This window comes from Leptinotarsa decemlineata, unplaced genomic scaffold (genome assembly GCF_025532065.1).
Source record: "Leptinotarsa decemlineata unplaced genomic scaffold, Ldec_3_MD MMD2_tig00001393_RagTag_RagTag, whole genome shotgun sequence".
In the NCBI taxonomy this organism is placed as follows: Eukaryota; Metazoa; Arthropoda; class Insecta; order Coleoptera; family Chrysomelidae; genus Leptinotarsa; species Leptinotarsa decemlineata.
In genome coordinates, this window is record NW_027412562.1 from 12,962,181 (window position 1) to 12,977,076 (window position 14,896).

Consider the following 14,896-nt stretch of genomic DNA (forward strand, 5'->3'; position numbering starts at 1 on the left):
ACATAAAGTTGTTATGTTCTGAAGAAGTATTTCAAACCATATTATTTACAAAATTGTTATTTAATATACAACTATTTGAATTATTTTGACAGTGATTGGTATATTTTACTTATGCCATATTTCTGTTAAAAAACATTATTTTATCTTGAAATTTCAGTCACAACCATTTGAAAGCATCACAAATCCAGTGGCGTCGTCAAATTTCATATAAAAAAATCGCTAGTATGTTTTTTGGATTTTTGACCTTGAAAAAAATTCGAAGTAGGCCTTGAAAATTTTATTTATATTTCGACTTCACAGCACTCTAATAGAACTATTGACGCTCTATCTATTGAAAAAAAAAACTTCTGAATCGGATAATAAATAACAGTTTTAGAGAGGTGGCCCGCTTTCAAATGGGTCACTCTGTATATATATATATATATATATATATATATATATATATATATATATATATATATATATATATATATATATATATGATGAGCTGTTTTCTCGGGTTTCGCTCCGTGTTCTGTGTATTTTCTCCCCATAAGGATTATTTTCACAACGTTTCGGCAAAGTCTCATTTGCCATCTTCTGGTGATGTCGGGTTTTTTCAACTAGTTGAAAAGCAACTTCATGGGTTAAGGAGAATCAAAAAAAAGTTACAAGGTGCTAATGGCAGTCATATTATTATGTTCATTTATAAATTTTGTGGAACAACTTTTTTTGAGTGTTGCCTATTTATTTACAACTTCTGACTTAATGTCTTATTTACCTATTATACTGTTCAGGTATAAAAATGAATATTTTGTAATATGGTATTTTATTTTGGTAAAACATATTAATCAGTTTTTGACATTTTCTGTTGCAGTTTCTTTCATCAATTCTCTAAACCATAGGCGGTAGTAAAAAAAATCTGCATACATACAATCAATAATCAAATTTTTTTCTACAGTTTCAGTTGCATATCTGTTTTTCAGAACAAGTAATATCCAAAAATTTTTGATGTTCATATGTTTAATCTATCTAAGCGAGGCGGTTATTGTCTGTAGACGATAGAACAAATCTGGTAATTTTTTTGGTGATTTTTCTCAATCCGTAAAGTTCCTAATATCCTAATTACCAATGTATGTATCAATTTTTCATGTTGAGTGATGTGATAGTTCTAATGGTTTGTAATTCCTAAACAATTTTAAACATATTTAATAACATTCAAAAATGACCACTGAAACACAAAATGTACCAGTTTCTTCAGAAGATATTCAGATAGCCGAACATTTCAAATCGGAAGCTAATGAATATTTTAAAAGTAAGTAGTCACATTGTGTTTAAAATTACCTCATGACATAAATTCCATAATCTCCAATAAATTGTTTCTGCTAGTGTACACAATGTGGAATATGATTAATTCTTTTATCACACCTTTTGCATTTTCCTTAAACATAACCTACCTTTTTCTTTCAGAACAAGACTTCAATTCTGCCATAGATCTGTACTCTAAAGCAATTGAAAAAAATCCAAATGTAGCAATATATTATGCTAATAGAAGTTTCGCCTACCTGAAAACGGAATGTTTTGGGATAGCATTAACGGATGCTAATAAATGTATAGAATTAGATAAATCATATGTTAAGGGCTATTATAGAAGGGCAGCCGCACATATGTCTTTGGGAAAATTTAAAGAGGCCCTGAAAGATTACGAATATGTATGTTTTATCAAATTACAGAATTTTTATGAGACTAACCAGTGATTGTAGGTTGCAAAGGTACGGCCCAATGATAAGGATGCTAAGATGAAATACTCCGAATGTAATAAAATAGTAAAGAAAATAGCATTTGAAAAAGCCATTGCAGTAGATGACAAAAAGAATATAGCAGACAGTATTAATTTAGATGCTATGAGTAAGAATTAATGCCTGCTACTACATTTTTATTGATACTTTCCTTTATAGCTATAGAAAATGAATATACTGGACCAGAGCTCAAAGATGGTAAAGTTACTCTTGAATTTATGAAAGATCTAATGGAATTGTATAAAAATCAAGGAAAACTTCATCGAAAATACGCCTATAAGGTTGTTTTTTGAAATATTCTCTTTATGGATACATAATATTATATTTTTCAGATTTTACTAGATATCAAATCTTTTTTCATGGATCAGCCTTCTTTAGTAGAAATACCTATTGGTGATGATGATAAATTCACTGTGTGTGGTGATATTCATGGCCAATTTTATGATCTTCTAAATATTTTCGAATTAAATGGCCTTCCCTCAGAATCAAACCCTTATTTATTCAATGGAGATTTTGTTGATAGAGGATCTTTTTCTGTGGAATGTATATTTACATTATTTGGTTTTAAATTGTTGTATCCTAATCATTTCTTCATGTCGAGAGGTAAGTGAAAAACCAGTTTTCTGAGTACCATTTCAACATTACTTTTAACCAATAATAAATTTTAGTAGTCAACAATTTTCATGAAAATATTCAAATAGTATATATTTATTAATCTTTCAACACGTGCTTGTTTGAAAATTCTGACTGATGATAAATTGGAAGTATATCTACATATTTCATGTTTGGTTGTTAGTTTCTTCTCTTGATACAATCAGAATTAAGTATAGTTCAAATAAGAATAAGTATAGTTTGAATTGTAGGGGTTTCTAACCATTTATTATTATCAATAAAGTATGCTTCTCAAAACCCAAATATCACATTTTAATTGTTAGTCTGAGTTTACTTTGTGGTCTTCCAGGCACTGTGAAGATCAATCATTTCCAGTTTCCCTAATTGATTTTATTAACTGGAGTATTAACAGAAATATAACTGATATCTGAAGAAGTCTTGATTCACAAATTCATTAAATAAATAAACAAAAATATCTCAAAAAACACTCCTTACCCCTTAATAGAGCCTATTTTTATGTAAACAAAAATGTGGGGGTTATCTAGTTACAAATGTTGTTGCTAGGTGGGGAATTTAAGTTGATTTTCCTACTATAATAATTGGTCCGAGAGTACATAGAGGGGATTTCCAAGAGGCCCAGGTCATCCCAAAATGTTGAAAGAGGTAGTAAAATATCATTCTCTATCCAACATTTTTTATTTTTGGAAATCGGATCAGCTGTTCTTGAGTAATTAACAGTTTCATATCAGTGTTAAGGATTTAAAAACAAACAATAATGTTTAAATTAGTCACCATTTACTTCCTGATAATACTAAAGTTTGTTCACAAATATATTATGGAATGTTTCTGGGGTAATGTTGCCAGGAGTACCTTTTATTTTAACCATGAGCTCTGGAGTAGGCTGCTGCTGTGTAAGTCAATTGTAGATTTCACCAATCCTCACAAAAATATAAGGATGTCATATCAAGTAATGCAGCAGGTTATTCTTATGGACCACGATTACCGATCCACTGGTTTGGAAAATTGTCATCTGGCCACTCTAGGTACCTCATCTTGCTGAAACCTAATATTAGCTGAAAACTTATTTGATTTGACAATTTCCTAACTGGTAGAGATGTTTTTGAGGGAATATGTGACATCTAAAGCGTACGACACCCAACGGCAATTCATTTACAGAACTGGCGGATAGAAAAAGAGGTGCTTGCCAGATATAAAAAATCTGTTTAAAATCTGTTTTTCCGTTAATCAGCTGTCGCCCCCATACGAACGACAACTCTCAGAAGTTGAGAAATTTGTGCGAGCTAAGGACTAACGAGGTCTTACCTTTTAACGTGTGATTCCTAACACGGTTGCAGAATCATTCCAGCTTCAACCAGATAAATTCGCTCGAGAAAAATATCTAGTCGAAGCGGGAATCGAACACACGACCTTCCGATCGTGAGTTGGACGCACTACCACAGCGGCCAATTCCTAGGTATATTTCATAATGTAGGGAAAAAAATGTAAATAGACTTCAAGGAGAGAATGATAAACATTGAATATTCATTGGAATGAACTAGATTGAGTTTTGAATAATTTTTTTCTTGAAATTATGATGTTTATAGTTCGTTTGCAGATTCTTGGAAATTAATATAAAACTGCTAATTACTTAGGAATGGTAAATTATGTTTCCAACAGTAAAAAAGTATTAGATAGAGAATGAAATATCTATCAAACAAGTTATCACAGTTCTATTTCTACTTCTCAGTTCTATTTGAAAATAAAAGTTAGTAGCGCCCTCTCCGCGACGAGTGATGCAACACTAATGTCTTTCTCATCAAAAAGTACTAAAAATGAAACCTTTTTACATACATTTTGTCCGATCCTGATATCTTGTTCCGTTAAAAAGTTAATTGGGGGAGGACTATTTATGTCCGCTCTGTACACGTCACTCATTAGTCCACAGTTCTAATTAATCAATAATGATCACAAAAGCAATATCCGAATTGTTTATACAGTGTCACCGATAAAGTCCGCATCAAATGGGAAACTTTTTTATTTATCGTTTTATGTGAAATTTGATTTTGGCAGTAGATTTTGCTTAAGAAATGATGTCAAATGGCGTCTACAAAATAGGTCACGTGATTTCCTTAACCTGTCAAAATTGACATTTAAAAAAAGAAACATCGAAAAATGACATTATTCTTCAAAATATCCAAAAATATCAAAGGATAAAAACATTTTCTTTTGTAATTTTATACCCACACACCAAGTTTCAAACCCGTAATAAGTATTTTATATTTTCACTATTTTTCCGCACTCCTGCTTTTTCTACCTATCAAAATTTAAGCACACCTGTACTAAATCATTTATTTTAACTAAACTCGTCACCGAATTTCTTTTTTTGTAATATAATAATATTTTAAGAGCCTCTTTGATGTTAAAAACAAATTTTGAAAAATAAAAGTTGTCAAAGTTCATATAGTTTCAACGGGGCTTTCAAAACTATACAGTACTTGAGTTTTTAAATGAGCAAATGGCCTCACAATATGAATTAGAACAAAACGGAACATTAGGAAACATCATTTCGTGATTCTTGAAGCCCATTCAATAAAAGAAAAAAACTCATAGTATTTACATTTACCTACTCCGCTAACAACACTAATTTAAAAAAACTGGGTAGGCTGTGAAAAAATATGAAACTACATAATGTGTTTTAGAAAACGTCACTGTCACTGAATAAATTAATGCCCGTTAGTTCAATGTAATGTATGAAAATTAAAATAATATGTTATCTTTACAAGAAAAAATTGAAATTGTGCTAATTTGTGGTGAAAACACATTGCATCGACAAGTGGCTGATATTTTTAACGCAAGACATCCTGGTAGACATGTACAGCAATCCACTGTAAGTAGGATTTTAAAAAAAATTTAAACTGACTGGTTCAGTTGAAAATACTTTTAAAAAACGTCATAATCCATCACGCAATAATGATGAGGTTCAGTTGGCTGTCTGCCTGGATGTTATCGAACAGGGAAAATCAAGTATTACCAATATTGTAGATAGAACTGGCGTTAAAAGAGAAAGCGTAAGAGCAATTTTACATAAAAATAAATTCAAACCCTACAAACCCAAATTTATAAATACCTTAAAGGAAAGAGATTTCGATGTTCGACTAGATTTCTCTTTCTGGTACCAAGGAGAAGTAGAATTAAACAGAAAATTTCCTTACAAAATCCTATGGACCGACGAAGCTACCTTCACATCGAACGGCGTAGTTAGTTCCCAGAATTGTAGGTGGTGGGCTCAGGAAAATCCTCATTTTGTGATAGAATGTCGGGACCAATATTCATTTAAAACAAATGTGTGGTGCGGTGTTTTAAATAATCAGGTAATGGGACCATTCTTTTTTAGACACAATTTAACTTCTCAGGATTATTTGCAATTTCTAAATACTGAGATCAGTGATATAGTGGACAATATGCCGATTGAAATAAGACACAGTCTGTGGTATCAATGTGACGGGGCTCCTATTCATAGTTCAAGAGAAGTCAAAGAGAAACTATTAGAAATGTTTAGGGTCAAAGTTATTGGGCGAAATATGGAGCAAATATGGCCGCCTAGATCGCCAGATTTAACCCCACTAGATTTTTTCTTGTGGGGTTACTTAAAACAAATCGTTTATAAACAAAGACCTTTTCGTGACGTGAATCACCTAGAAACTGTTATTAGAAACTCTATTTTAAACATAAACCCTGTGAGTATCAGCAACTCAATAAAAGATGTATCAAGAAGGACAATTATCTGCATAGAACGCGATGGAAGACATACAGAAATGTAGTGTATTTAATGTCGTGAGTCTTTTTTTCGTGTTTTTTTGCTATTAGGTATAGGTACATGTTTATTTTCAGTTCCTTTTAATTAAGATTAAATTCCACTGTATTTTTTGTTAAAAAAACAATAAACACTCTAAGATATTGTTTCCTAATGTTCCGTTTTGTTCTAATTCATATTGTGAGGCCATTTGCTCATTAAAAAACTCAAGTACTGTATAGTTTGGAAAGCCCCGTTGAAACTAGATGAACTTTGCATCAAGTTTGACAACTTTTATTTTTCAAAATTTGTTTTTAACATCAAAGAGGCTCTTAAAATATTATTATATTACAAAAAAAGAAATTCGGTGACGAGTTTAGTTAAAATAAATGATTTAGTACAGGTGTGCTTAAATTTTGATAAGTAGAAAAAGCAGGAATGCGGAAAAATAGTGAAAATATAAAATACTTATTATGGGTTTGAAACTTGGTGTGTGGGTATAAAATTACAAAAGAAAATGTTTTTATCCTTTGATATTTTTGGATATTTTGAAGGATAATGTCATTTTTCGATGTTTCTTTTTTTAAATGTCAATTTTGACAGGTTAAGGAAATCACGTGACCTATTTTGTAGACGCCATTTGACATCATTTCTTAAGCAAAATCTACTGCCAAAATCAAATTTCACATAAAACGATAAATAAAAAAGTTTCCCATTTGATGCGGACTTTATCGGTGACACTGTATAATACAAAAAAGTACCTTATAAGGTGTAGGGTGCATGTGACCGTAGGGGTCCTGAGTTTGAATCCATCTGTGACCAGATATTTTTCTCTCATGAATTTATCCTGTTGAAGGAGGATTGCTTCTAGTACATAGAATGGCTAAAAGGATTGTGAATAGAAGTTATTACATAATGCTAATGACTTGTTTATCCTGTTGTCACCAAAGGAAAAAATATAAGTTGGATATTGGATGTGGATATGTCAGTTTCATATTAATGTATGAGAATTAATTTTTCATTCATTTTCAAATTAGTTTGGTATCACTTATAATATAATCCTAAAATAGTAGGCACTAAATTCTCAGAAATGACCGACGTTTTTGCCTTAATCTGTCTGTTGCAGTGGCGTACGGAAATTAAACTAAACAGATGAGGAATTAGATAGATAGTTGCTTATAGTTGCTTCACAACATAAGTCATACTACATCAAGAGAGAAAACAATCTCATTGGATAATAAACATTATAAAAAAAAACATCACGAACATCCTAGTTGTTACAAATTAAATAAAAATAAAATATTTAAATATAAACACATGTTAAAATAGATTGAAACATAACTGTCTAGTCGTTAAGTTGTTTATACTCGTCTAATGAATAAAAGGCAGGGCGGATGAGAAACTTTTTCAAAGATAGTTTGAAATGTTTCATATTGGTACTGAGGCAAAAAATTGAACAAATGTGCTTCAGCATATAGAGGGCTCCTTATATGTCATTCTTCTGTCTGGTATCATATTCATGGTAGTCACTGTTTCTGTTCATATTTTTAGCATTCTGATAGGTATATATTAATAATTTGTATAAATAGGTAGATGTTAGTGTTAGGATATTGTTTTCAATGAACGTGTTTCTGAACGTTTCTCTTTAGTCCAAATCATATAGTAACCTTATGATTTTTTTTGTGATTAAAAATTCTGCATGTATCTGTAGCTCATTCCCACACAATGATGTTACTACTAATGATACTGTATATTAAAGAATAATATAGGTTTACTATGATGATAAATATATAAACTCTTGACAACAATGTTTTCGTTTTAATACAATATTTCTTAGAATTTAGTGCCTACTATTATGGAATTGTACTATAGTCAATTATACTACTTGTTTATTGGAAAAAGTACTAGTTATATTTTTCACCTAGACATCTATCAAATTTTTAAGTACATTAAAAAAAACCATAATTATCAAATTTGCAGCATCCCAATGTATTATATTTTCTCAAATTTCCAGGAAATCATGAAAGTGCAACAATGAATCAAATGTACGGCTTCGATGGAGAAGTGAAGTTCAAATATACTGCTCAAATGGCAGAATTGTTTACTGAAGTTTACAACTGGCTTCCTCTAGCACATTGTTTGAATCAAAAAGTGTTGGTAAGCAAATAGATTTATATTCTAGTTTTTGTCCCATTAAAACCTTGTCATGAAACAAGGTTTCAAAAGTAATCGAATTTTGTGGGTTGCAATTGCTACAAAATGTATTTACATATAAAAAGAACATCTATCCATATCTGCCCACAAAAATGTGTTTTTCTGCATTCGTTTCCTAAGTATATAATGAATAACATTTTACTATTATGCGGAAACGTAAAATCAATATTACAAGTATAAATAAATCCAACCTTTTGTGTCCCGGATATGACTAAGTGAATGGCCAAACATTAGTAGAACTTGACTTTTTTTTTTTTTTAATCTACCTCGTAAACACTTTTCACTATCTTGATAAATAATATTTGGAATCTCTGGCTTAAAACGAATCTGCTGAAAATAATTTTCCTTCACCAGAACAAAAATGCTGTCTCTCGGCGAGCGTTTTGCCTACCAAGTTAAAATCATCATGAGATGTCAGTCATTTTTTTCTGGCAAAGAAAAATTGTTTTCCATAGACTCATCATTATAATCGAAATAGAATTTGGGTCACTTTTCTCAAAATAACAGATTTCAATTTAACTTTAACAAATAAAAAAAAAAATTTGTTTGTTGTAAAAGTCATTACCATTGTAAAATGAGTAGTAACAACTGTTAGAGGTACGAACTTCCATTGTCTAAAAAATGTCAACAGATTTGAGATGAAAGTAAGTAAGTAAAGTATGTAAGTAAAAGTTAAAAAAGAATGTCAAAAATGGAAAGAAATTAAGTAATTAAGTAAAAGTATAATAACACTCATTTGTAACTAAATCATTGTGATCAAAAATGAAAATAAATTATTACTTTCACATAGAAAATTAGATTCTAGATAGAAATAATAAGTAAAATGTAATACACAAAATAATATAATTTTTTACATAACTCATCCAAATATTTGGTCCTGGTATTTGAATTTCCATTATTTTAAACATTTTCTTAGACAGTTAATAAGAAACATTGTCAAGCATTTTCAAACAAAAGTGTAAAATCTTATCACACTAGACACCAGAAAATGCAAAGGTTGATAATTTCCAATTTCATATACCATATAACATTTTGAAACATTTACTTATAGTTTGTAGAATTTTTCTTTCAAAATGATTTTAATGTAAACCCCAATTTGACTCGATTTTTAATTTTTTATATCAACCAACTTCTGCAGGTTATGCATGGTGGATTGTTCTCAAAAGACGATGTTACACTAGATGAAATCAAAAAGATTGACAGAAATAGGCAGCCGCCGGAAGAGGGACCGATGTGCGAGTTACTTTGGTCAGATCCACAACCACAGCCTGGCAGAGCACCTAGCAAAAGAGGAGTTGGTTGTCAGTTTGGACCGGATGTTACCACTAAGTTCCTTGAACTGAACAAATTAGACTACATTATCAGGAGTCATGAGGTTAAAAATGAAGGATATGAAGTTGCTCATGATGGTAAATGCATTACCGTCTTCTCAGCACCAAATTATTGGTGAGTATTAATTGTTTTTAAATTCATCATGTATCACTTGATTTTGAGATTTTTCTATCAGAACACTTACCAGACTTTTAAGTCTGGTAAAACTCTACCACTTCCAGTAAATATGTCATATATTATTTTATTTTTTATAACATTTTTATTAACTTGATGAATTGTTCTCCTGTTTAGTTGTCAACAAGATTTATTATTTTAAGGTTACCTTCAAATCAGACTTGTCAAAATAATCCACCAGATTAGCCATCATCTAGCTCTAGCCTCTTGAATATTAAGTCGTATCTTCAAAAATCTTTGGGGGATTTATTCGCGAAACTATTTTCTGCTATGAATGATGTGACCGGTGTTCAATGTTTTCAGCTGAATAATAAATTCTAGATGCTTACTCAAACCAATATCTTCAGTTGTCTGAAGGCAAAAAATTCATAGAGATATTCTTTTCGCCTTAGACAATGCCAAGTTGTTAAAATTATTTATCCATTTGACAACGCACCGGCATCAATCATTTTTGTTGAATATTCGGTTGCTTGCTTGATGTTACTATTGAAATATTTTATTTATCATTTAATAATTAAGATTTTTACAACTTTAGCGATACCATGGGAAACAAAGGTGCATTTATAAACCTTAGAGGAAAGGATATGAAACCAAAGTTCACAACGTATGAGGCTGTGGTAAGTTCTTATAACTTTTAATCCAATTTTTCAATTTTCAAGTATGGCAAGTTACAGTTTGTCAAATCTAGGAAGCGACTTCAAAGTCGCGGCTTAGGTCCTCCCCTAAGATGCACGTTCACTAGGAGACTCTGTGTGTGTGTGTGTGTGTGAGAGAGAGAGAGAGAGAGAGAACTCTCAGGTCTCTTCCTAGTTTTGACCAGCTGTATGTCGATTTCCTTTCACATGTGATTATATACTTGAAACTATTTAGACAATAAACTAATAAAATTTGTAAAACTAGCATTGATTCTTCACGAAAAATTTTTTTGTGTCGTTGGTGGTTCAAACATTTTTTCTCAATCTATTTATTTTCCTCTAAGAACGATTTCGTCAAAAAATGGGTTTTAAACATCCCATGTGGTATTTCCACAGTTGGAAACTTTGAAGTATTTCAAAACAAATTGCACTAGAAATTTTGTAGTCCATTTTAGGGTCTAGATATATTCCTAGGAATGTAATAGTCTCCTTGGCAGTATTGTCATTGTTGAATAAAAGTATCATTTCAATAGTTTTTCTTCAATACAGGATAAAAAAATTGCTTTCAAGTATTCATACATTTTTTCTTCTACTGTTTCCATTCTTTTGGTTAAGTTTCTGTAACAGTTAATAGACAGATAAACTAGTGATCCATTACTAGACAGCTTCATTTATCTTTGATATTCGAGAATTCTGTCTTCTGTCTAGCAGAGAACACAAAATGTTCTAAGAACTCTTATTGTCACTTTTTAGAGTTTCTGAAAGAATTTCATTTACTTCAATTATTATCAATTCTATAAAGTATTTTCCTTAACTATATAATGCCAGCTCCTCCAGTAAAATGTCTTGAAACACAATTTTACAAGTCAAAGAAGATTGCTGCAGTGGTCTTCATTTCCTCATAGGTTTTCTTTACGATTCAGTTGAAATTTCTAATCTTGTAAGATTTCCCTGAACAATTTATAATACGATATCAAGATTGTTAATTCTGCTGTACTGATCCGGAATTTGCTGATCTTCGCCAGATGGCGGTGGATGTTCTGAAGTTTTTCCACTGATAATAATTTAGCCTACCAGGGACAGAGCAGCAAAATTTTCCTGTTTGAAAGCTTTGAACTGCATTAGAACTAGGGTGTCTATGTCAAGCAGTGACAGATGCTTATAAATGTTCCTTCAAATGTTCCTCCCAGCTAATCAGCAGTGGACAAATCATCTACAAATTGGGAAGCAACCACTAGCATTCATATTATTATCATTAGTAATAAGGTCATATTCATTGTTTTCTAACTGAAATCTCTCTATATGGTAAAAAAGAAAAATGGTTATATATTTTATAAAATCTTTCAGAACTGGAAGTGCTAAAAATGTTTTATACATTTATATGTATTTATTTTTTCTACTTTTTCCTTAATGCTCATAATAGGCCGCGAATATTATTATTCCTGTAGAGTAGCATCGCTAGAAACAATGTTTTTCAACTTTGTAACTAGCATTTGATTACCCTATACTGTATTGAAAAATAACTCTTAGCTTGATGTAGCAAGATCTGAATGAATTGTCAAAACAGAAACTGATATTCCTATTTTTTTCAGCCCCACCCAAATATGAAGCCCATGGTGTACGCCGATTTATTTCTATAATTAATTTTTTATAACTTTTATAGTTTTCAAATATTGTAAATAGATTTACAAAATAGGAATTTTGAATTATTTTGAGAATTAACTAACTACTTATAGTTAATGAAGACAGAGTTTGACTAATTTTGTTCTTGAAGAAGAAATGGCTTGACTGCGTTTAGTGGTAAGTCTTGTGAATATAAGAGTACGACAATATAGTTTTAAAAATATTCATGAAATTTCATAGGTTATACATAGATTTAGTAATTTCACCTCCTTTAGACTTTTACAATATCAGTTTGATAAGAATTATTTTTATCTTCAAGGACAAAGTGTGTGCAAAATTTATGTTCAATAATTTGTTATTTTTGTTGTTTTTTATTTTACTCTACACCAGTCAATCACTTATAGGACCATTACAATAAAGTGATAATTTATTATCGTTTAATTTCTTCTTAGATGTAAACAATTTGGAAAAATCCTACTGCCTTCTACTCTCATTGCTATGAGATACTACTTGTCATCAAATGTTATTAAATATTGCTCCCTTTTATAGTACCTACCCATTTTAATAAAAATTAGGATGATATTCGATTTTTACTTGTTACAATTGTTACTTTTTGGCATAACAGATCAATGTTTGATTGATGTTGAAAGAAGCCAAATGCAAATATTTTACATTCAACTAATGAAAAAAAGCTAAAAAGAATACTTCATAATACCTCATTATTTTAAAAGATTACGTTCAGAATTTGTTGTTATTTATTATAAATATTCATTCAACTCTTTAAAATTCTCTAAGAATTTCAATTTTTATTGTGTAATCATTTCTGCGTCCTGTGGTGTTACTTTATTCGAATAGAATAAGGTGAGAGGGGTATTTCATCTAGAATACAATCAAGTGTCTACAGTAGTGGTGTTGATTAGATGTGTACCTCTGGAGCATTAATTGTTTATAGTTGGATGTAAGATTCAAGAACATACAAAGCTTACGTGAAAATAAATCATTTTATGAGTTTATTATTGAGAGAAAAATGGTATGGCATTACTAGTTGCAAAAAAAATGTTTAAAATATGTTTTTCCGTTAACCAGCTGTCACACCCATACGAACGACAACCCTCAGTAGTCGAAACTTGTGCGAGCTAAGGACGAACGAGGTCTTACCTTTTAACGTGTGATTCCTAACACGGGTTGGACGACAGCAAGTGAAAATCGATCGTTCAGGCTGGGACTTGAACCACCGACCAACACAGCGGTCGATTTTAGTGAGTGAACAAAACACCCACGTCGAACCGACCGGCTACGGGCCGACACACACTACAATTTTTTCAAATATAAATCTGTTCTTGGATAATTGGCAGTTTTATATTGTTTTCAAGAAACTTCAAACAAACGGTAAATCAAAATACCACAAAATGTGAAACTCATTTCAGGTTTTTTTAATAAATGTTCAAAATATGAATGGACTATCCATGATAATAATAAAACAATTTTCACAAACATTTTTTTTATTCTACCAATAAAACTATCACCGTAGCTTCATCGGTAGTAATAAATAGTACACACTGGACTACAATTCTTATATACTGTTATATGAATAGTTTTAGAACCTCTGTATAACCATATAGATGTCAAAAACAGTTATGTCAGATTTAATAGATAAATGTAGTTGTGTTGAGATTAGTAAAAACTATATTTTTGAGGTACTCTCGGATGCCGTTGTTTTATTTGTTTATTTTTGCAATTCGTGTTGTCAATTATAAGTCTGAAAAAATCTATAGATCTGCCTCTGCCCGGAATCGCTCTTGATTTTTTTTAATGTAAATTTTTTTCAATGTACCTGTTTTTGTCCACTTGAATTTCTTTTGCGCATTAGTCGAAGCTGAATTGGTATTTACAACCGAAACTAGAATATTTCCTAACGACTGGTCATCACCATGTGCATATCCCTCCGAATAACTTTCTGATTCGGAGGGATATTCGTCTTCGGACCCTGGCAAATATTTGTCACTACTGCTATCTTCTAAACACTAGAATAATTCTTCATTGTGGGTGCTCTCCTACTGTACGCATGTAAATGTTAAATTTTTCGTAATTCAGAAGGTCCAGATTTGGCGTCCATGTTTAACGGCACAAAAAATAAAAACCGTGTAACCAACTATAACACGTGCTCAACAAATGTTTGTAGAAGGACACCAGTGCAGCTAAAACTTCCTCTAGCCAACGCCGAATGACTACTGATCTTTACAACACAACACTACGGTTGGAGTGGGTGGCATCGCTGATTGATGCCCATATACTCCGATGGGAGTAGTTGTCGCTCAACCTTTTGATGAATTGAAAACCTGTTTTCTTATTAAACAAGTACATGGATCAGTCATATGGAAACTGAATAAATCAACAACAAAAAGCTTCGTGCATCAGCGAAAATAAAAATTCTGATAAAAATGGGTGGTGTAGGACTTTCTACTCCTATGTCATTAGAAGGTAACCTATCAAAAAAATTCAAAAGGTTCGAACATTTGGAAATTTAATATGTTGCCAGTGGCAAGTATGAGAAAAGAGACAGATTTGGTTTCTTTAATGAAAAAAAAAGGCGAGGGTGAAACTTTCAACCATTTTCTGACAGATCTTAGGAAGCTGGTAAAATGTTGTGAATTTGATGAGTAAGATTAAATGGTATAGGACAGAATGGTATTAGTAACAAGGCGTTACAAGAAAAATTGTTACATATGGATAGT

At 31.2% G+C, this 14,896-nt stretch overlaps 1 protein-coding gene across 1 annotated transcript; it reads left to right on the forward strand.

Moving 5' to 3' along the window:
* The first annotated feature begins 1,087 nt into the window (after nucleotides 1-1,087).
* PpD3 (Protein phosphatase D3) lies at nucleotides 1,088-12,602 on the forward strand. Its single transcript, XM_023161273.2, has 9 exons — nucleotides 1,088-1,294; nucleotides 1,450-1,691; nucleotides 1,743-1,887; nucleotides 1,938-2,059; nucleotides 2,111-2,381; nucleotides 8,198-8,340; nucleotides 9,536-9,843; nucleotides 10,439-10,520; nucleotides 12,131-12,602. The coding sequence occupies exons 1-9, from the start codon at nucleotides 1,204-1,206 to the stop codon at nucleotides 12,176-12,178; spliced, it is 1,452 nt and encodes a 483-aa protein (XP_023017041.1). The 5' UTR covers nucleotides 1,088-1,203; the 3' UTR covers nucleotides 12,179-12,602.
* Nucleotides 12,603-14,896: the final 2,294 nt, after the last annotated feature.

Bases quoted from the DNA above. Each gene is read 5' to 3' on its own strand.
- PpD3 (XM_023161273.2), top strand. From the start codon at position 1,204: ATGACCACTGAAACACAAAATGTACCAGTTTCTTCAGAAGATATTCAG. The intron at 8,341-9,535 runs GTAAGCAAATAG...CAACTTCTGCAG, and splicing joins GTTTGAATCAAAAAGTGTTG to GTTATGCATGGTGGATTGTT. The intron at 10,521-12,130 runs GTAAGTTCTTAT...TATTTTTTTCAG, and splicing joins TCACAACGTATGAGGCTGTG to CCCCACCCAAATATGAAGCC.